At 36.2% G+C, this 23,947-nt stretch overlaps 1 protein-coding gene across 1 annotated transcript in view; it reads left to right on the top strand.

Moving 5' to 3' along the window:
- LOC105389624 (ras-related protein Rab-37) overlaps positions 1–23,947 on the top strand; it is a 33,706-nt gene that overhangs the window by 4,917 nt on the left and 4,842 nt on the right. The window contains exon 3 of the mRNA XM_038117451.2: positions 2,204–2,314. Within this exon, the coding sequence (XP_037973379.1) occupies positions 2,204–2,314 (111 nt within the window). The remainder of the gene's footprint in view (positions 1–2,203; positions 2,315–23,947) is intronic.

Genomic DNA, 23,947 nt, shown 5'->3' with positions numbered 1-23,947 from the left:
TTCCTTCATTGGAAGGAGACCCGTGCCCCAGCAGTGGGGACGTAATGGGTCGTGATGTATGTGATGTGGGTCGTTAGCTACAGGCACTTTATCGCCATGCCAGACAGAATAAGTCTGACAGCAAGGATCAATGGAAATCAGGGAGGAATGGTTAGATAGCGAGCATGGGAGGTGCGTGACTACCAGCCGCCGCCCTCCCGGGTACCATCAGCTGCGGTTTCAATACATAAGGTACGAGGAGGAAGAGGGATTTGGCGTGGTGGAATGGTTAGACAATGAGTGTGACTACGCAGTGACACCAAACATTACTTGTGTTGTTACCTTTAGGTATAGTCGTAGAGTTAGTGTGTTGCTAAACCCGATGGTATATAGGTCAACAATGTCAACATAGGTACCTACTAGACATCAGAAAAGATAAAAATCCACCCTGTAAACAAGATATAAAATAAACAAGAATTTATATTATACGAACGTACCTACTGACAGAAACGATAATCGAAAAGAGATTACTGAGGCAATAAAAACATCACCTATCAACAAACGTCTACCCTCCTTGCATTCCGAGAAGGAAGGGAACTCGGGTAAGGTATCTATTAGTTCCAATTCCCCCAAGTTTAAGTGGTTTATTATTATGGAGTATAGGTAGTACGCTGTGTAATGGGCACTCGTAGACTATTTGACCAGATTTTTGTGGAAAGTATGCATTTATTGAATCTAGGCACTTACTTTATATGAATTGGTTATATTGGTATGCATTTAATTAATGTTTTGTGTATTAAAGATAGGTAGGTACGTATTATAAGTGGGTTCCGAAAACAACTTACAACTAAAATTATATACCTACCTATTTTATTTATCTTCATTTGGTTACGTTTCATTCCGATATTTTCAGTAAACAATAGACTAGGAAAGAGGGTACGAGTATTAAGTACGTAAGACTTATTGGAAATAAATTGTTCTTGAATGTTGAAGTTGTTCAATAATAAATTCATTTTCTAGTGATTCTTGCTTGTCGATAAAATAATAGAATGATAAAGAAAAGTTTTTTTCTTCGTTATCCAACTTTTTTTCTGATAGAGACTCGCTGATTAAATTATAATATCATCTTTGACAGCATCTAAATATTATACTTAGGTACTATTCCTTAAAATATTTCATAAAAAGTTAACTAGCCTATTCCAAATATTAATAAACACTCATGAATAATACACTTAATAAGTGCTATTTAATTCTGTAGCGGCCTTCATTACTGTGCGGCGATCAAAGGGAAACCCATCGAAGTGTGGTTTTGTAAAGTTAATTAATACCGTTGAGTGAACAAATATTTAACATATTTCAAGTTATAAGTATTCAAGCCACTCACTGTTATACAAAACTGAAATATAATAACACAATAACAGAGTAGAAAGGACTTATAAATCAATAGCTTATTTATAAGTGAAGTTTGAATAAAATTTGTGAAATTAATAATGAAAAAGCTTTACTCATTTTTAAAATTTTAACGTTACTGGTTAGTAAAGTAAAAAATAAGTATTCACGTTCACGGTTAAAATTTGACCCTTTATAATGAGAAATCAGAGAACAAACATTTGAGAAAGTAATTTCCTTCTAAAAATACACTTAATAAAATAAACCACTCATCCGCATCCTGTCTTCACTTTTTATTAATCAAACTCCGAAAGAACATTTTCCCCGCAATGAGATAAAGTTGCAAGTGTTGCAATTGCAATGCAACCACTTTTTTTTTAAAGTTATTTATTCAGTATAACAAACACAGGTAACAAAAAACCTGCAGGGGGGTCACTCTATATGTCGAAAAACTAGTTTTCGGGGCGCTGCTTCACGACTCTATATCGTTGTGTTAAACGTGCCGATTGCACGGCAGATCTCGTTCATTCGTTTTTCGTCTTCGCGAATTTCCAAAACTCGTAGAGCAAAAGTTGTTCAGAATGACCCCCTGGGAGACCATCTTTCGGCTTAGTATACCCTTTTTGCCACACCCTGTAGTGTAGATGAACCCTCCTGAGTGTTACATTTATTGCGTGACTATAGAGCTTCCACTATGTTATTGTATTTTAGACGTTTCCTTATGTCTGGTAAGTAAAGTTGGCTTTCCTTTGCAGTCGTCAAATATGTATGGGATTTCGAATGTCAAAAAACCAATAATATAATGGACAGAGTATAATCAGAGCGTTGTCCTCAGACGATCCTGCTGGGCGACAGCGGAGTGGGTAAGACCTCGCTGCTCGTCCAGTTCGAGACGGGCAAGTTCATAGCCGGGAACTTCTCCGCAACCGTCGGCATCGGCTTCACGGTATGTTACTTTGTAGTGTACTGACCACAGACATATATGACAGTAGATGCCACAAGGTTGCGTGTCAAAAGGTTGAACAAAATGTTGGCTGGTACATTTAGTTCCATCCAGCTCTCTTTAGCAGTGTCAAACATATTAATTCGTACGCAAATGTTGGCGCGCCCGGTTCATTTGTGGCATCTAGTGTCATATTAATGTCTGTGATACTAACTTATTATCGAGCTACTTTGTATGAAGGAGACAATTAGAGAGGTAAGTAAAACATATTTACAAAATAAACTACAACAAAATAGGTATACTGTGTTACTTTTTCATTTGAATTTTGCGTTCATAATTTATGAGACATGAATAAAGCCATTCAAAATTTTACTTTGTATGAGGGATCCAAAATTAGAAAATTCATTTTGAGAGTGTTAATTTTTTCAAGACCATATAACTGTGATTAATTTGTTAAGTAGGTACCTACTTATATAAATTATGTGTGATTTCCGTATTTTAAATTTCTGAAACATTAAGTTATTCTGTAATCTTCAAATTTACTAACTCTAACATTGTAGGCATTTCGTAGGAGCTCACATTTCTAAGGTTTATAATCCATGTGGTAATGGCTGTATTTAAGCACCCTCCACACTCTACACTCAGCTCATGAATCAAGAACTGTCGTTTTGCGAAAACAGATTTTCATTTTCAACCCATGACTCCTGTAACCACGACTCTATGTCGTTGTATTAGATGTAACTTTAGCCTGGCGGCGATCAATTATTGGAAGTAACCCAGCGTCGTCGTCGCCATAAAGTGTGTAAAATTGATATCGCCTTGTCTATAAACCTTGTTTTTACAACATATTGTAGACACTCGTGAGATGTACCTCTACTGTAGGTAGTAAATATATGAACCGTGCCTCTAGTAAAGGTTTTGCAATAATACGAAAACGAAAAGAGTTTACGTTAAATTTTCTCCTGTCATTACATTATCTTATCCGTCAAAAGTTTCATTATTGTTTCCGCTAGAGGCGACACCTTGTATGCGAGAAAACGAAAACTTCTAGGTATAGTTTTCGTCAAACTATCAAACCTGACTAGTACGTCATACAGGTAGGAAAGTAACCCTATTTAAATGTATCGCTATAGCCATTATGGCCTTTGGTACCTTCTTACATCAGACAAAGAGGTACGTTAATTTATATTTCCTCCATTGTTTTCATTATATTATAATATAATAATACATAAGTAAGTACCTATCTTACGTTATAAAGGGTGTGCCGTGTCACGGTGGTGGTGCGACATAAAAGGATGTTTTTTTACTGAAAGAAGACTTTTATGAAGTACTTACTTATGTATTTTATTTTCAACTAGCTGTTCCCGCGCGCTTCGCTTCGCCTTAAAAAGTTTTCCCGTGGGAATTCCGGGATAAAAAGTAGCCTATGTTCTTTCCTAGGGTCTAAACCGTATGTATACCAAATTTCATTCAAATCCGTTCAGTAGTTTTGGCGTGAAAGAGTAACAGACAGACAGACAGACACAGTTACTTTCGCATTTATAATATTAGTTATGATTACTCTTATTAAATGTTATTTTTTCGCCATCGAAAGGATGCCTATAAGATGCTCTACATATGATATTATTGTTAATGTTATTATATTTAATTATAAGGTATGGTTTTTGAGTTTATTTCACTATGTATGTAGGTGTATGTCAACGGGTAGTACCTAATGGATATTATTATATTCAATATAAGTAGAGTGGTTATTCATGTAGGAATCAGGGGTGGTCATATCGAGTTGATGTTGCGTTCTTGTAGTTTATGTTCACTTATAGAGGGTGATTATTTGATTAACGATGGGGCCCAAGCCCGCCAGAATGACGGTAGCGGTACCGAAAATACAGGATTTTTTTAATTTTATTATTAATCTTCGTCTTTATAATTTCACAGGATTTTTAATTTGCACGTTACGTACAAAATATTCTTAAAATTCCTTTCTCCATAGTGGCTTAATAACCACGTAATCACACATGGCGTAGGTATAGTATTAAATAAATGATTCATTATTATGTTAATATTGTAGTAAAAAGTTACGTAAACACCAAGTATTATTTTGCGAATTTCCTAAAGTACTTAGTTGATCAGAATGACCCCCTTATTCAAATGGGCCACCCCCTTTTGTCTTAGCATACCACTACTACTTACACGGTTAACCCGTATGCTCACGACTGAGACTCATAATAATAACAGTCATTTATCATGAATCCCACAAGCCCCGTACCGGTAGACATTTAAATCAAACTCCAACATGAAAAATTATCAATTTCCCTCAGGTATATTTGCGAGTGAAAAGTCGTTTTACGGGTAGCCGGTCAAACAGCTTAGATCCAATCATATTGTTTGTCAATCCGATCATTGGGGACCCAATAGGTACTTACCTGATCTTATATTCTTGCAGATGTACCGAACTAGGATGTACAAATATAGCAGATACGGTTTATTATTTTGAGACGTATGGGCACTTTATAATAAAATATAAGTTGGATGTGATGGGATCTTACACTGAGTTGCAGAAAGGATCTTTAAGTTAATGTCGGCATTAAATGTATTGTTGCCTTGCTTTGACAGTATACGGACAGAAAGAGACAGATATAGATTTAATGTCGACATTAGCTTAAAGTCCCTTTCTGCAACTCGGCATTAGACAAGTATCTCTGGATGGGATTCAAGAATTATAGGTATGGAAATATAGGGCGACCTCTATGAGTTTACTATGACGGGTAAATGGGGAGGAATCGTAAAATCTAATAAACAGATACGCCTTCAGGTAAGCGACCACCTTTTAGAATCGTACGTATCGCACCAAACCATTGTCATTGTCATCAATGTACGGGCAACCGGCGATGGAGGCGTTGCCGTTGGCAATGCCGATGAAGTGGACGCACCTTCTGTGAATGACTGAAAGCAAAAATTGCACTCCACAACCACAAACTTAAAAAAATACCCAGTGGTCGCTGAAGCCTTATCCATGGTTTTATTTCGTTGTATTCACTCGTGTCTGCGTGGAGGTCCTGCCGGGATAGGCGGGGGTGAGCGAGAGGGAGGTAGCGCCGTCTCCCACTCTCGTAGTATCCCTGTTTTCAGTCTCGTCTGGGCGGCGGGCGAATAGCCGGCTTTCCCGCGGAAATTCTGCGCGCCAAGTTTGAAATTCGAATGTACTGGCCGCTTTGTGTTTTCGTTGATATTTTAAAAATAAATTCGCACACGTGTCGGTGAATTTTGGAATTTTCCCGCTCAACTGGATTTGTGGAAGTGTAGTGTGGTGTGGATCGTATTTTCCATTGACTTGTTTTCCTCTCATACATGTATTGTTTACTCAAATTGTTTTTGATATTTCACTGAAATTTTATTGTGCACGAATTTTGTTATTTCTGTTAACATTCACGAATTTCAATTAGGTAATGGCGCTATTGTAAGAAATTAAATAACTGAAAAAATGAGTTTTGTAACAAAATAATTAGATAGGTAGGTTCTTATACCTAATTAGCTTCCCCATAAACGTCTTGTCCTTAGTTTTGAATATGTAGAAACTCTCCATCGAACTCTAAGCTAAATAGTATTACCAGTTACCAGTAACAAAATTATGCCATAGCATTACCTATAAGGACGCATAAGATTATAAGTAATGCTATAAAGTATAAGTTTTCACGACGCCATACCTACAATAGGTTATTAGGCAATACGAATACCTACTAATAAGAAAGTAAATCATTTACCTATGCAAAAAGTAGAACGTCCTGAAAGATCAAAGGATAGTTTTATTAATATGTACAAACAAAAAAGCTCTTTTCATTTCAGTGGATTAAAAAATCAAAGTGTTTGCTGTTGGGGATAAACTTGTACATATTTCTTTTGCTGGCTGTACCCATCTACTATACAAAGTCACTGACACAGAATATGGAAGCTCCATAAACAATGCCGGGCAATAAGCAGGCCAGTGAGCGAAAACGCTCTTTCCTGACCACTCGCTCGCAAAAATTGTTTGACAAACTGTCAACACGACGACGTCCGTGCTCATATTACTCCGGGGAGGTCAATCTAGCTTACGATAAACTAACCCCCTTATTCATAAAAATGTTACTGGACGCTTTAGCTATTGAACTGTTTTGTCACTCTCTATCAAAGAACAAATTGTTCTCTGTCAGGACTCGGACTTCGGACTCCCGTATCTCATTGTATTAAGGTAAGCGTTAGCCTATCGGTATCGTAGGTATTTTTATAATTGTATGGAATAACGGCGTCGGCAATGCCGATAAAGTGGACGCACTTACCTATGTGAATTTCTGTACAAAGCATAGGTACCTACTGATCACGATGAGGAGGAGGACATCACCTAAACGTACGACATAATGGGTCGTACGTTTAGGTGATGTTCTCCTTTAAATAGCTCTCGTTTCTTCGTATTTTATCAAGCTGAAGTAACCCGCACCAGGCCAGCGTGCTGGACTAGGCCTAAAACCCTTCCTTCATTGGAAATTGGAACCCGTGCCCCAGCAGTGGGGACGTAATGGGTCGTGATGAAATTAACCATGCTGTCCAGATCTATCTTCACCGTTTATTGTAGGGACTCATGTTTATTCATACGTAAGATCTGATAGTTGGTGCTGTTGAGGTGGGGTGCACGAAAAGAACATTTTCAATTGACGATCACCTACAGTAGTAAAGTCAAGGCAGAACTTACGATTGACATGCAAGCTGATTGGCTGGTTGGTTTTATTGAATATTTATGCAGGCAAATTTGCTGAAATGAGAAGCTGGGCTTATAATTGCGCTTCACTGAGTGTAGGTACTTGATAGATAGGTATGTCAGAATTTTCCGAGAATTACTGAAACACTCGTTAATTTGTATTTACTTATTTTCAGGAAAACTTCCCAAATTTTACGCATGACTGTAGGTTGGGTGGAGTTCTAGGAAGGGTGAAATTTCGTGCTGCAACTTTTTCGATATTTCCATTATATACTTAGCTACAGCTACAGGTTTACATTTTAAATAAATATGTTTACTTTGTAGTGACCGAAAGTTCAATAACAAAATACAAATCAGTAATATTGTTGGAACTATATAGATACAGTAATAAGTACCTCTATATTTTCTACAAATAATTAATTATGCTCAAAGCTAAATTAGTTGAAAAACATAAATACATAATTATCTCTAGACTGTGTACCTATAAAACTTAATGAAATTCATTAGATTTTTGATTGTATAGAAACTTTTAGATCTGAAAGTAACCGAAGCTAGTTTAAAGTTAATACCACCACAAGAACAAAAAAACACCTTGTGCACCATTTTAAACAAACATGGTTCCGTAAATCGATCAAAACAAAACTTAAAATGGCATTCCGCATTCTATTCTAATCGGTTTATCCGTTTGAGAGACACGTGACCACGACCACTTAAACATGCCAAACTTATAACTTTCCTATTTTGGTAAGGGCTTAAAAGTAACATTAATAAGTAGGTACCTCAAACACGAAATGTTTATAATTAAGCGCTCAACTGGTTGAGGATTACACGAGAATTATTAAACTATCTAGAAACTAATTAACGTTTCAATGGTTTCACCAAAACTGTTCGCATAAGCGCTCGTCCAACATGACGAACAAAACAAATAGGGCATAAACCCAGGCCACCTAGACTGCCTAGGTAAATGTGCTCCACCCACACTGGCCTAGTTCTAGCATCTGACAATGTCAGACTCGGACAATTACTGAGGTATATTAGAAATCATTTAGGCCCTGTTTCACAATGTCTGCTGGTTAGTGGCTTGACTTGTGAGATAAAATATGTATCCTGTCACTCTCTGTTATTATTGTTTTGACAGTGACAGCATGTATTTTATCGCACAGGTAGCCACTAACCAGACATTGTGAAACAAGGCCTTAAAGTAGTAAAACATAATTATACAACATGTAATTATTTATGTAACAAAAGATCTGTTTATCTGTAAACGACTTCGGCTAAAATAAATTATTACAATAAACAATTTACTTCTAATTGTGTAAATGGAAAGCAAAGGGAAAATATCATATGAAAATCTTTGAACTCTTGAATAAACGCTTGTGAAAATTAGGAGTAGGTAGGTACATTATTATATTATATCTACTTTGGTATACACTTAAAATCCTTTGATAAATGTTTCCCTTTTCATGGTTGCCCTCGGTCTTTAATCTTTTATCGTTAAACAGAAATAATTCATAGGAAGAATCCAGCACAAGTAAATCTTTAATTATTTTGTTTAAGGTGCTTCTTGGAACGCACTTTACTATTATGACATTATCAGCTATTATGCTTAATAATTTTATACTTAGTTATACCTAGACGATTAGAAATAAAAAGTTGTAATGGAAAAGATAAATTATTAAGATATAAATGCGTATTTATACCTAGACAATTTTCGTAGTCCATATTGGTTTTAATTTATGCTAAAACATTGTGTGTTGTGTTAAAAATGAGTAATTTTGAAATTATGATCTCTAAGGCTGCGTCCACGAGCGAGCGGCGGCCATAGACTTACCCCCTTATTCATAGAGAAGTTACAGAACGTTTTAACTAATAAACTGTTTTGTCCCTCTCCGACAAAGAACAATTTGTTCATTGACAGAGAGGGACAAAACAGTATATTAGTTAAAACGTTTTGTAACTTTTCTATGAATAAGGGGGTATAAATACAAGTAGTAGTATAGTCGTCGAAATATAATAGAATAAATAAATGTATGGGATGACAGCTGGTGTTAAACCTTCATCAAATCATGAAAAATCTAAACAATAAGTAACTTTTGGTGCTTTAAAAGTGCTTTTTTCTTTCGGACGTTAAAAAATAAGCCAGATTATGTGTCTTTTTATGTATTTTTCATCAAGTAAATCAAGAGTAAATACCAAATTTGTGGAGCTGTCCAAACGGGCTTATTATATTTCGACGACTATAGTATTTAGCCTGTAGAGGCGGAGTTTCTTCACCCCTCCACCCGCTGTCGTCGTGGACGCGGCCTTATACGGACCCTGACCTCTTCGTCTATCCTGAAGATGAAATATTATTTGCCGATTTTTATACTTATTTTCACAATTAGGAGGGCTTGAACCGGATATTATTTCAGGAGGATGATAATGTACTTAAATGAGAAACGTACACTGCTGAAATAACAACTCCTTTTTAACCGACCGCCCTTTTTTAAGGACGAGGTTCTCAATTCGCTTGTATACTTTTGCCTTGCGGTTCATTCTAACAACAATAATACGGTTTTATTCGGTGGCGTATGATATTTTATGAAAAGCTCATACACATACGAGCACATACAATGGATTAAGTATGTGTGAATTAAGCCTTTCTTCATCGTTCCTAACATAAGCAATAACTGTTTTATCGAGGGTCCTTGATATGACTTCACAACACCAGACCAGGTGGCATGGAATCTTTATAGACGTATACCTTGATCTTTAATTCGGCGGAATTCTGACAGTTATCTACTTTTGATATGTCAGAGATCACAAACCTTTTTTTGGCTGAGCCCTTTTTTCAATACGAGTCTGGAGGGCCACTACCAAAATCAAACGAACGAACGAACAAGAGCTCGGCTCTATCTCGTTGTACTCGTATTTAAGCGTGCCGATTGCGTGACAATTCTTGTTCGTTCGTTCGTCGATTTACAGAGTGACCCCCCTGAACATCTAAGTCTAAACTACTCTATACATTTTATTTGTTAGTGAATGTATCCATTTTATTAAGTGCGGCGCTCCAAATTAAAAGGGGATCCTACGGTGAGTAATAATTACGTCCCTTTACATCACAAAAATAATATATACTTAATTAAAGTATAAATTAATAAATAAAGAAAAAATATAATTGATTATTAAAATATCTAATCGATTATTAAATAATAATAAGAGCGGTGGCGGTGGTAGCTCAGTCGGGTAGGCGCCCGCTTCTCACGCAAGAGATGCGGGTTCGAATCCTGGCGCCGACATGTACCAATGAGTTCTTTTAACTTAAGTACAATGTATACCATCGCTCTTACGGTGATGGAAAACATCCTGAGGAAACCTGCATATCTAGATTTAGCACATCTAGATATGTGAACCCACCAACCCGCAGTGGACCAGCGTGGTGGGAAATGGTCCAAGCTTAGGAAGGCAGTTTAGACCTTGGGGATATGCACAAAGGTTCCACTCGAGAGAGCCAGGTGCAGGTACTTACATCCCTAAAGAGAATAGAATAGAATATCTAATCATTATTAATACTAACCGATTATGATGAAACTTAGACTGCTCAATGTAAGCCATTAAAAAAATTAATAGTGGCAATCGGTTCAATCGTTTCGGAGATATGCGTGGAGTCGTGGACAAACATTAGAAACATACATACATCTATAAAATTTTGCAAGTGTATTTGTTTGTTGTGCAGTTCCAATAATCTTACATAAGTACATACGAGTATGTACCGAATAGAGAATCTTTTTTTGAAATCGATCAAAAAGGTTTACTATCCCTGAATTTAGTAGGAAGTGATTAATATGAATTCGATACATTATCTGTCATTTTATTTTTTTATTGCCCAGAAATGGATCAAATTTTTTCCTTTTTTCGGTTAAGAGCTTTTTAAGTAGCATCACTTTTGAAATGTCAGAATTCCGTCGAATTAAAGATCCAGTTATAAATAAACTCAGTACAATGTATGCATGGCCCAATCGGGATAAAGTGAAAGGTGCCGAAACTGGTAAACCTTAAAACAAGCTTAACATAAAAAAAATAAGAATATTTACTGGTTTTGATGGTGCAGGGGGCCCAGGGGGTATACAATTATTATACATACTTTAAAAAATATTTTGCAGGCTGTATGTACTGTATTTACTTATGTACATAACTGAAAGACGTGAGTGTTATATAATAAAGGCGATCACGGAATATGGAGGTAGATAGATGCATTTACTTGGTGGTTTGTTTGTTAGTTTAGTCATAGACTAATACTCTATGGTTTACTTTAGAAATTCAACGCTAAGTTTAGCTGTTGTGTTTTTAATAAATTATCGTTTCGCCTTCAGCCCGGGTAATAGTGTAACATAATATTAATTGGTAGCAGTTACTTTACTAGCATGTAACAATTTAAAAATACGTAGGTATTTTTGATGGATTTATCATAAAAATATGCGATTTATTATAAATAACAAGCTGTTGCCCACAAGCTATTTATCTCAGTTTTGCTAAAAAAAACTTTGTGATGTATACCGTATACTTACCACGTTAATACCTAGCTTTCTTATACACAACTGCATCCTCCTACTGCTAACCAAGTAATTTCCTAAGCTTGTATCTGTATGTGTGCTAGTCTACCTACGGAGTTCCCCTCCGAACTAATAAAGGGCTTTTTTCTTCATTTTCCTCTCTCTTTGACCGTGATTTGCTCGACGCAAATGGCATTTTAATTAGTTTTTGTTCCAGTTACTTGTAAACATTTATGACAGTTTGTTTCTTATTATCATTATTATTTTCGTATTTTTTTATTGAAATATGTAAATATGTAGGTCTAGGACAACGCTTACTGTATGCACCTTTTGGTAATAAAGGGTTTGTAGGAGGCTTTAGATAAAGTACTAAAAGTTAAAGAAACTTTTTGTTAGATACTGCGAGCTAAGTGACATTTTGAATAAACGCATCTTTGTACTGAATGAAAGACGAATGACAATCATGCATTCATATTCTCTGTTTTCAATAAACATATTTAAACATATTCGATTCAAACTGGACTAGACGGTGTCCCACGGTAGCAGTGGCGCTTTGCTCTCCTGGTATTTGTGGTTTTCACTGAAGAATTAGCTTTTCGCAAAGCCTTATGCCAAAGTTCAGAGGAGAATGTAAGCTCAATAAGGTTGCTATGGCGATTACCGAAATAGTTTTAATGGGCTTGTGAGCTTTTAGGGTAGGTGTATCTACCTACTACCCAAAAAGGGGATTAGTAGTTATCGTCCGATACAAAATACTTGCTTTTATAAACATTAAAGAAAGGGCATCCTATTTATTTAGGATTTTGTTATTGAAGAGATTAGTTTAGCTCATCCATATCGGCAACGTTTCCACAAATATGTAAATAGTTATTTAAAGGTTCGCTAATGTTAATATCGCATCTTTTTACTCGAATTAACGCCCGGAGACCGTACGGAAAATCATATCCCATCAAAAACATAAATGTAAAATAAGGGCCAAGTTCAATATTATGATAAATGTGGTTGTTGACTTCAACAACAAAAGAAGTGAGATATAAATTTTGCCAAGTTCAATGGTCTTCCTGAAATTTATTTATAAGTAACATTATAACATATCATATATTATCTTCTTATAACATAAAACAATGTATTGTAGCCCAAGGTCTGATATGGCTAGTTTTTTTTAAACCTACCAACGAATTATTATGTTCGACAAACAATACAAATTTTTCGGAATTTAATAAGAACCGACAAATTCTTGTTGGTTCAACTTGTGAAGGCTATAATTCATGTATGAAACTAGCCAAGACAGAGCTTAGGCTACAATACATTGTTTTATGTTATAAGAAGATAATATATGATATGTTATACTGTTACTTATAAATAAATTTCAGGAAGACCATTGAACTTGGCAAAATTTATATCTCACTTCTTTTGTTGTTGAAGTCAACAACCACATTTATCATAATATTGAACTTGGCCCTTATTTTACATTTATGTTTTTGATGGGATATCATTACTTTTTGTAGGTAAGTACCTAGGTACATATCCTCGTAACGCCGTAGGTCCTTTTAAAAGGACAAATTAAAAAACACGAAAAAAATAACTAAAAGTAGACTAACATGAGTACATTGTATAATATTCTACTATCGTAGTTTATTTTCCCTATAGTTATTCACTCTATTGCAATGATTTCTAAAGGTTAGTACTAGTAATATAATATCCTACCTAATAATAATAAATAAATAAATAAATAAATAAATATGTGGGGACATCTCACACACGGCCATCCGACCCCAAGCTAGGCAGAGCCTGTGTTATGGGTATCGGACAGCTGATATATCTACACAAATACATAGATAGATAGATATTAAATATAAATATCAACACCCAAGACCCGAGTACAAATATTTGTCTTTAAACAAATATCTGCCCCAGCCGGGAATCGAACCCGGGACCTTCGGCATAGCAGTCAGGGCCACTAACCACTACGCCATTCGACCGAATAATAAGTCGGTTGGTGTCACATTTCATATAGATTAATGTTATCAAACGGGCCTCTACATGTTGGCTTCGGCCTCATGCACGCCTTCCAAATGCCCGGGACCCCATGGTCCCGAGACGGTAACGAGTGTAACGACACAACATATTAATATTAATAATATTATATAAATAAGTAAATGCTTTAGTTTAAGAGTTTTGGTCTATAGGTGAGACATTCATATCTAAATAACCGTTTGAGATACGTTTATGAAATTTAGAACACATATGTATCTCGCAAGTCTCAATATATGAGCCAAATTTCATACGTTTATATTAAATAGTTTTTGATTTATGAAGGGGTCAAAAGTAGCTCGTAATGGTTCGTGTAATATTACACACGGTGCGGCTCGCCAGTTCTGTTTCTCGAACTTGGCTTTGTCTAGATTCTATGGAACCAACAAACATCGATCGGATTCATATTATATAGGTACATTTAAAAATACCTCAATATTTTTAATGAATACACACATTTTGCCCACATAGTAATGTAAAATCACAACAACACCGACCAGTTTAATTATAAATAAATTATTATACGTAGGTAATATTCGCGGCAGCCTTGGTGAAACAAAACCGACAGTTATTGATTTCCAATCACCGCAATAGTTGGTTGATTCTACTCCCGTCGAATAGTGAAATTGAAGCGCTGTATTCATACTCCACTGACGACCGAATGGTGTAGTGGTTAGTGACCCTGACTGCTATGCCGAAGGTCCTCGGTTCGATACATTTGTACTGGGGTCTTGCTATGAATATAATGTGTATCTATCTATCTATCTATATATATGTGTAAATTTATGAGCTGTCCTGTGTTATTTGGAGTCGGATGGCCGTGTGTGAGATGTCCAAATACACATATTGTTATTAAAGAGTGGTGTAAATAGTTCTGATCGTGTGCTCCTGTGTTCTATTCTATGGCATTTCTGTGAAGTGAAGCCAGGTTGGGGATATAGAATATGGCGATAGCTCTAATCTAGTGCCATGCCTATATATAATATGCCTATATATAACATTGAGAATAACTGAACCACCGAAAATTCGGTGCAGAAATGTTAGCTCTGCCTTCTAAGGCAGTAGTAGAAGTAGGTATAGTTAAATTATTTATGTTAGTCCTATATAATAATATACCTAAATGGCAATTTAATATGCCATGGGCTGTGAGGCGCACATGCTACTTCAAAGTGGATCGTTTTCCAGTTCAATAGGTTTTTCAATGTGATTCATTGCGAGGACCAACGAGATGTTGTAAACTCTGTATAAGTACCTTCAGAGTGTTTGACGGCTGAATGGTGTAGTGGTTAGTGATCCTGACTGCTATGCCAAAGGTCCCGGGTTCGATTCCCGGCTGGGGCAGATATTTATTTAAAACATAGATATTTATTCTCGGTCCCTTGGATTTTCCCGTAAAATGGCAATAGGCCCGCCCCCTATTACATTGGGACTAACATTACACTCTGGCGAAAAGTGGGTGCAGCAATGCACCTTTGCCTACCCCAAGGGAGCGAGTATTGGACCTGCGAAAGAAAGTCCACCCTTTTTACTTAATAAGATGCTGATCATTTAATTAAATTGACTTTATACTTACTAAACATTTACCCAAATAACAAAAACACAATAGGTATATGTAGGTTCAATAAGTTCATCTATCTAAACAACAAAACTGAGTACCTATTGAAAACAATGGAATTTAATATTCGTTTTACTACCTGGATATAAAATAAAACAGTAAAATGAAAATACCTACTATCGCAATATAATTTATACGGGATCTTCTTTCATTGTTCAGGGCTCAGTGGATTTGTTTCAACAATGTTATATAAAATAAAAGACGCTGGACTCCTCTTCATACTGAATAACTTGATCGTAGGTAACTCAGGTTCTCATTCTGAACAAAATTGTTTGTACCACTTTTGTAACACTCTGTATACAATAATAAAATTATTATTATATTATTATTATTATAAAATAAACACTCACACCTTGTACTAATGTACTCCCTTGCGGGGTAGGCAGAGGTGCATTGCTGCACCCACTTTTCGCCAGTGTTTATATTAGTCCCAATGTAATAGGGGGCGGGCCTATTGCCATTTTACGGGCACGTCGAAGACCCGAGAACAAATATCTGTGCTGTGCTTAAACAAATATCTGCCCCAGCCGGGAATCGAACCCGGGACCCTCGGCTCAGTAGTCAGGGTCACTAACCACTACGCCATTCGGTCGTCTTAAACCTGTTTTTACTACCGTAGCATATCCGACAAAGCATTATTAGCATGAAATAATTGGTATAAACATACGTGCATTATTAAATTTAGAGCCAGCTATGATATAACAAATAATGCAAAGTTTATGAATAATAAGTAAGTATACCTACATAGGTACCTACAAGTATTATTTAAATTCTACTCTTACCAGAATGAATGGATTAACAACTGAAATATTAAGCAGAGTTTTACAAAATTATGAAATGTTCAGTGTATCGGTTAACTAACATGCCTTCCGGAAATTCAATGATGAAATTCAACCTGGTTTATTACTGAATTCTCATGCTCTCTACGCCACCTTGATTTTAAGCTGCGTACAGACCGGCCAAACGAACGCCAACGAACGGGTTTCGTTGACCTTCGTTGCTGCAATCTGTCCTGTATTATTATTTATGAGTTTTATGACTAGCTGTTCCCGCGAGCTACGCTTCGCCTTAAAAAGTTTTCCCGTGGGAATTCCGCGATAAAAAGTAGCCTATGTTCTTTCTCAGGGTCTAGTCCATATGTATACCAAATTTCGTTATAAGTAAGTAATCCGTTTTTTGCGTGAAAGAGTAACATACAGACAGACATAATTACTTTCGCATTTATAATATTAGTTAGGGATGATAAATATTCATTGTTGGGCGTTCGTTGGGCCGGTCTGTAGGTAGCTTTACGCAGATAGCTGAGAGACATTCACGGGTATTCATGCGGACGGGAGACCCCGCTACAGCGCCCACAGAGCGTCCCCCAAAATATGTACAGTCAGCGAAAGAGATACGTGTGCCAACTGTGCCCCCCCAGCCCAGCAAACAGTTTGATCCTGAGTATTAAGGGTGAACGAAAGATCAATCGAATATTATACTGACGAGCAATGACAATGTTCCACTTACAAAATGTCGACACTAAATAACGCCAATTTTTTAAAACATTAACGGCCTTACCACAAAAACTTAGACAGTATCTAACAGATGTTTACCGCTGTCAAACGCCTACAAAATCTGTCAAATTTCGTATTAAACACTAGTTAAACAGTGTTTAAAGTTTTTTGTGGTAGCACAGTATGAATTTGATCGACGTATGTATTTACGTTTTTAGTTGGTAATATTCTGATGCGTTGTTAAATGCACTTGAAAATTGCAGACTGCGTGATTAAGCTAATGTTCTTCGTTCAGGAGTAATTGATACAATTTTCTCTGAAACTTTTTCATTGCACGTGAGTGTAATATTTTATCGATATGCAGGTCAGTATTATCATAAAATTAATGTGTTAGCCCAAGTAACATTTCATTCGAACTTAGGTTGTAAGAAATGCCTTTAGGTTTTATAAGGGTTGTGAAAAGGTTAATGCTTTGCTATCCGGTCATATTAAGTACTTGAGAATGATTAATAAGTCCTAAAACCAATCGTTTATTAATACAACCTTGGAGCTGCTGATAAGAGTTTAAATTAACGTTATTTTAACTTGTATTTCAAGAGCATATAGTTCAAGGATCTTATAGTTGTCGTAGACTCCTGATAAAGTTCTAGAAAAGCTAGAATTTATGCTAAAGTGAGAGCTTAAGGTTAAATTTTTAACCTCGATACAACCATAAAGTTATGGAATGTTGAAATCACTTATAAGTAATTTTTAAAACATATCTTAAACCTTTAGGCTGATGAGAGTTGTCTAGGCAAAAAAATTAGGACTACGTGGTGAAAACCAAAAGCATTAAGCACTGGCTATGAGCTAAAGGCATGATTTAAGTCTTTCAAAAATATTTTAAAGCTTTAGAGGCATCCTCAAAATATGTTTAATTCTTTTTAGTAATTTCCTACCAGCCGCCATATTTTTCACTCAAATAAAAAAAATATTTAGCAAAAAGATACATTTTAATTAATTAGGGGAAAAATCAGTAGCGTGTGCTATACTATTCCAAATATATGTTTTTTTTATATAGACAGTACTTTTATTTCTTATATAACTTTACACAAAACATAAAATTTTATCTATTTTTTTAAATTAAAATATCTTCAAATCTATTATTTACAAAAGACCCGTCACGTATACAGAACTATTATCCTAAAGTATCACGATAAAGTGCTAGTCGCACAAGTTCTTCATATTTCCTGACTGATTAATAAAAAATACAGTACCTAAGTAGTTAGGCTGAATAACTACTTACTGTATTTTTTATTAATACAACACTTACAAGTTAGCCATTTTGAATCTTGGAAAGTGTCAGGTAATGGCGCCATTTATTATAATTATTATAAAATCTTACACAGAAACATTTTAAAACCCAAGAGTCCTGGAAAGGCATTACAAAAAGGTATCCATCAAAAATATGTTTCAAGTTATAGTACAGTTACATCCAGGACTAATTTAGAACTTAAAAGCTGTCTTCCAAGGTTATGTTAACGTTAAATTAAGGTTGTGAAGGTTATATTTAGGTTCTGTGTAATTAGATGAAAAGGTTCTGGGTTTGAGCTATAGGTTTTGCTGTAGCTCTCAGAAAGGTTCTAAAACGTGGGCCCTTTTAATGCCCAGTGGGTTAATATAACGTTATTGAGCCTTCTAAGACTTACGAGTAGATTTCTATACAAAGGTTCTAGAACCTTTTCAAAACCTTTCTAAAACCAAAAATGTTACTTGGGAGTGCTGGGGTGGCATGTTTTGTTAAATATTTCTTTATTGCAATTAGAAGATTGGCTGGCTAGAAAAGAGCACAGTGAGTATTAAATTAAATGAGTTTCACCAACTTTTAATGTTCCAAGACTTTCACAGAAAATTAAAAAGTGAGATTCATTGAATTACGAGACGCCATCACGCTAATGTTGGTAGATGTACATCTAGGTAAGAACTTGTGATACTTATTACATTTTCTAGGAAAAATATTTACGACGAGAGTGAAAACGAACTCTTGCAGTGCTAATAACAAGCTTGGAGAAATTGAGGGATTTAATAAACTTCAAAATCGCAAATTAAGTATGATCTCATAAAGGTCGAGCTTCCGACCTAGATACTACTTTCTAATAATTACTCTTATTATTTCTTACCTAGATACACACCGGGTTATGAATAAATTGTATATTTAGTAAGCCAAAAGGGAGTGACGAATCAATTATTTTCGGTATTTACTTCTCCATATAAATCGGCAAATATAGTTTCAGCCTTTTGAGATTCTCAACAAGTTAAATCTCCTAGACGAGAATGAAGATTCATCATCACTCAACCACCTATGTCATTTAAAATTGAATTCCGCATCATAAAAGGCAAACAACACGTGTTTATATCCACTTACGACTACACAGGTATTTACTAAAGTGCACTATAAAAGGTACTGTCGGCCATAGGCTCAATTAATGCATTACGTGTTATAGGTAGGGGGAGCTCGGTCGAATGGCTCTTTTGATCACAAATTGAATTAATTACACCACAAAGCCCTTTGCCTTATCGGTAATGCACCAGCCACCAGTCAACTGTACCTAGCGCCTTATTGTTTTAATTAAAATAGCCAGCGTGTTATCATTTCAAGTTTTTACTAATAGATCTTTACATCAGAGACATTAGGGCCATTGTCTATTTTTGGAACTTCTTAGTAGAAAGCTTAGAGGACTGAAAAAAGTGTTTTTTTTTTTTTAAGTGGGCATTGGCCCTTTTGGCTCTGATGTCGAGAAGGTATTACTAGGAACCTGTCCTAAATGATTGCTATTGAGACTTGGACAACCCGATGGCACGGTGGTTATAGTAACTCGTTCGATCCCCAGCCGAGACACAGGTATCTGTTCTCGGGTCTGGTGTGTTGAGAATGACAATAAGCTCGTCCACTATAACATTGGGCCTAAACTAAACACACAACTGGCGAAAAGTTAATACAGGAATGCGTCTCTTACCAACAACGAAACACAAACACAACAGCAACCTACCATGCAACGAAAAATAAGTAATTTTTCTACGTACTTACTAAAATTCGAATGTCCTTCTGTTCATAAACCTGATTTTATGAACCTGGTGATTTTAAATTAATTTAGCAAACTCGACGTCGACTTAAGTTAGTAATACGAAGCTTATACATCCCCATTATTACCTTCAGAAGAGCGACGAAGCTGAAAATTACGGATTATTTCAATAAAGCAAGATTTCTCTCTTGAAAACGGCAAGAATACGACACCAATTCACACATGTGTTCATATACTACCTACCTTTATATAGGTAGACCTACATAGCAACCAATGCGAGGTGAAATCTGGGAGCGAGCGCCAATTGAATAGAAAAGCTTGTAATAATGTTAGGTATTGCTCCGGTTGCAGATGTTGAGAGTTTTGTATCGAAAGCCTTGATAAAGACGACTTTATACCTACCTATTTTATTATGAAGTCTGCACATGAGTAATGCTGGTGTGTCTACCTATCTGTTTCCATTAAAACCTGATTACATAATACAAAATGTATATGCTAGTGCCTATCCCAAAAGTTTAATCATTATCAGAGAAACCGAAATTAATTCCTATGTGGGAACTGAAGACTGGTAAGCTGGAGGATATAATAGGTTCTAGTTGCAAACTACTATTAAGTAGTGCTTACTGCTTATGCTACCTATTTTCAAAAAGTAGGTAAATACATGTAATTTTTTTAACAATTAATATTGATTAAATATACGATTTATAATGGTTAAATATGTATAAAAGTGGAGCGATCCGAGGCCATCGAATGAGCACTAAACGGTGCGAAGATAGGATTGGGCAATATACCTACCTAGAGCGTAGGTAGTCTATGTAAAGCACCTGATATACCTAGAACCTAGGTAGTCTAGGTAAAGCACATGAAATCTCGCCATTCGAGCCGGTCAATCAGTCCCATTGGCTTATGCTATTAGTGGAACAGAGAGTGCTCTTTGGCAAGCACTGTGCAAACACTTGGGCACTTTAATCTACTCCAGGTCTCAATGAGATTGACCTCTATGGTCCAGATTCAACTACCAATTTATAGAGATAGAGTTACGGTATTGGTACTGACATAACATGAAGGAAGGGTTTAGGCCTAGTCCTAGCACTATGGGAGCTAAGTATATACTAAATGCTTACATTTATAAATATCACATTACAGCTGCAGTGCTTCTCTGCTTCGGATTTCCTGTTCTATTACCGGTGTTCAGGCAAGACTAGACAGAACTGAAGTCTGAATACGGTCTAGCTTTTAAAATTCCAGTTTTACCGTGTTATTCAATGTTTGATGAAGCTTCACAACACCTGACATGCTTGCTTACGCGGCTTACATTACAAATTTTTAAACGTCATGTAGCCAGCATGTATCAGTTTTTTTTTCAGTAATAAACATGAATTGCTTAAATACAGGTCAAAAGATGAACTAAGAATTAGACTAAAAATAGAATCTGAATTGAACTTTAACTTTATCGGATCATGGTACTCGTGTAGCCAATGTTGCCATGGCCACACACCTCCGATATCCTCACCCCAGATTTCCTCACTTCAAAGACTTCCCAGTCAACATAATTATAACTGGTAAACTAGCATGACTACCTCTCAAAGCCAAACTTTGTATAAAAGGCAGCTCGTTATACACATAGTATGTGGTGCAGCGTTGGTCGGATCGGGCCCTCTCGAATGCTACATACAGGGTGGTTGCATTAAGGATATTACAATCAGAATTTGTAATGGGATAACATGATTCATCCTCATGAATGCTTTACTAATACTATAGAAAGAGGATCTACTTTAGAGGCGTTTGTTAAAAATTCAAGCAAACCGTAATTTTAAAAGTCGTTTAAAATCTTTCATCTTTATAATAATTAACTAAGACGGTAAGTAGGCAGGCATGTTAAATATTGATTATAATTGGGCGGTCATTTTATTTGGGAAAGATTTAATTAAATATTTTCTAAACAGGGCCGGAACTCAATCTGAAACGGGGAGTGAGTCGGAGTGACAGACTGCAAACAAAATCAAGTCACCTGCCAACCTTGTGAAGTCTCGGGACTGAATTACGGAATTTAATATTATTTTCATCCTCGGATCTAAGTGATAACCTGATAGGTATCAAAATCTGAATTTTCAGATCTGTATTTTTTATTTTATAATAATGGTAACGATTCTGAATTTTATAAGTGACGTTTATAATTTTATTAATTCAGAGAGAAGCGTTTTTAGAATGATTGATGCCTTAATCATTGCACCCACTGTTCTTCTAAAAACTTAACTAAGTATCTAAGTTTCCCCTCCTATTGGGTAGAAGAACCATCAAATTGTGTTTCATTGTGGTTTCCAATACTGAACCTGAGTAATCACATAGGTATTAGTAGAGCCTTATATTTTTATGAGACATTATTTCGATGAATGGGTATACTTACTATTTATTTGAATTAAAAATTACCACCTCCTGTATATTTTGCAAAAATAAAAGTATAGTAGACACTATACCGTAGCGTATAAATAGACTAGAGTTTGACACATAGGTACTTGATTTATCTCCTTCTACATGAATATGATATAATTAGCGAATTCTCAAGAATGTATTTAATATCCATCGTCAGCTTTTGATCGATAAAGTTTTCTCGTTACAATTTGTACCTATGGCATTAGCATGTCTTTGTAAACTCCATCAACTTTTTAATGCCACGGCCTTTAGCAAAACTTTTCTTATGAAATATTTATGCAGGATTCTTAATACTTACTTAATAATTATTATTTTACTCTATTATTACGTCTGTGATTATTAGGTAAGTACATATTTTGTTGCGTGCAAATATGCGATAATTCGCAGTTGTGGAATTTTTTGAAAACACTGGGCATAGGGAAGTCTAAGGCAAATTCTAACTTCGACATTGACCTCTCTGCTCTTAATAAGCATTTCTCTACACCTCCATTAGTTCTAAATGATCAAATTAGAACAGAAGCTCTTAATCATCTTTCTTCCTTGCCAATCCCTGACTGCCCTTCTTTCAATTTCAAACTTGTTACTGGCCGTGACGTTAAGAGATGCATCTCTGATATTACTAGTAATGCTGTAGGTATTGATAATATCAGTGCCCACATGATAGTTTCAATTCTGGACGTCATTTTACCGCACATCACCAATTTGATGAATTATTCTCTCCTTTGTAGTTCTTTTCCCAGCCTTTGGAAAAAGGCCTTCATTCTTCCACTACCAAAAGTCCCTAATCCCTCGTCCTTGTCCCAGTTCCGACCCATCTCTATCCTACCCTTTCTGTCCAAAGTTCTCGAGCGCCTAGTCTTCGAACAGTTATCCTCCTACCTCTCCAACAACCAACTCCTGAACTCTTTTCAATCCGGCTTTCGTCCAGGCCACAGTACAGTCACAGCTTTAATAAAAGTCACCGATGACATCAGGCACAACATCGATAATCAGCAAGTTACTGTCCTTGCGTTGCTGGATTTCAGCAATGCATTCAATTCGGTTGACTTTGAGTTACTCCTTGGTGTTATTCAATCTCTTAACGTATCTCCGGCAGTTATAAGTTGGTTCGAGTCTTATCTCAAAGGGCGTCAGCAGTGTGTACGTACTGATGCCGAGAGTTCTTCTTGGTGTTCAGTTCTGGCTGGCGTCCCTCAAGGCGGCGTCCTTTCTCCTTTACTTTTTTCCCTGTTCATCAACATTCTGGCTAGCAAACTTACTTCTAACTACCACCTATATGCAGACGATCTTCAGCTCTATGCCGGTGTACCACCAGAGAGTTTGAACACAGCCGTTAGCTGTATAAATGAAAACTTGAAAATAATTTCTAAGTGGGTCAAGTCTTTTGGTCTACTGCTCAATCCTTCGAAGTCTCAAGCAATTGTTCTCGGAAGCTCACGAATGCTTCGTAAAATTGACTTTTCAGCTGCCATGAGAGTCAGGTACGATCAGACTGACATACCCTACGTAGCTACGGTAAAAAATCTTGGCGTGATCATGGATTGCACTCTTTCTTGGATTCCCCAAATAGATGCTGTCAGCAAGAAAATGTTCGCGTCCTTCCATTCTCTTAAGCGCTTGCAGTACTTTCTACCACTGAACACTAAAGTTACGTTGGCACAGTCCTTACTGCTTCCTATTCTTGATTACGCCGATGTAAGCTATCTTGACCTCACTGAAGAGCTACTCAGCA

The sequence above is a fragment of the Plutella xylostella genome, chromosome 10 (assembly GCF_932276165.1).
Source record: "Plutella xylostella chromosome 10, ilPluXylo3.1, whole genome shotgun sequence".
Classification (NCBI taxonomy): Eukaryota; Metazoa; Arthropoda; class Insecta; order Lepidoptera; family Plutellidae; genus Plutella; species Plutella xylostella.
The sequence above is the reverse complement of the archived record's forward strand: the minus strand, read 5'-3'. Positions and strand labels throughout refer to the sequence as shown.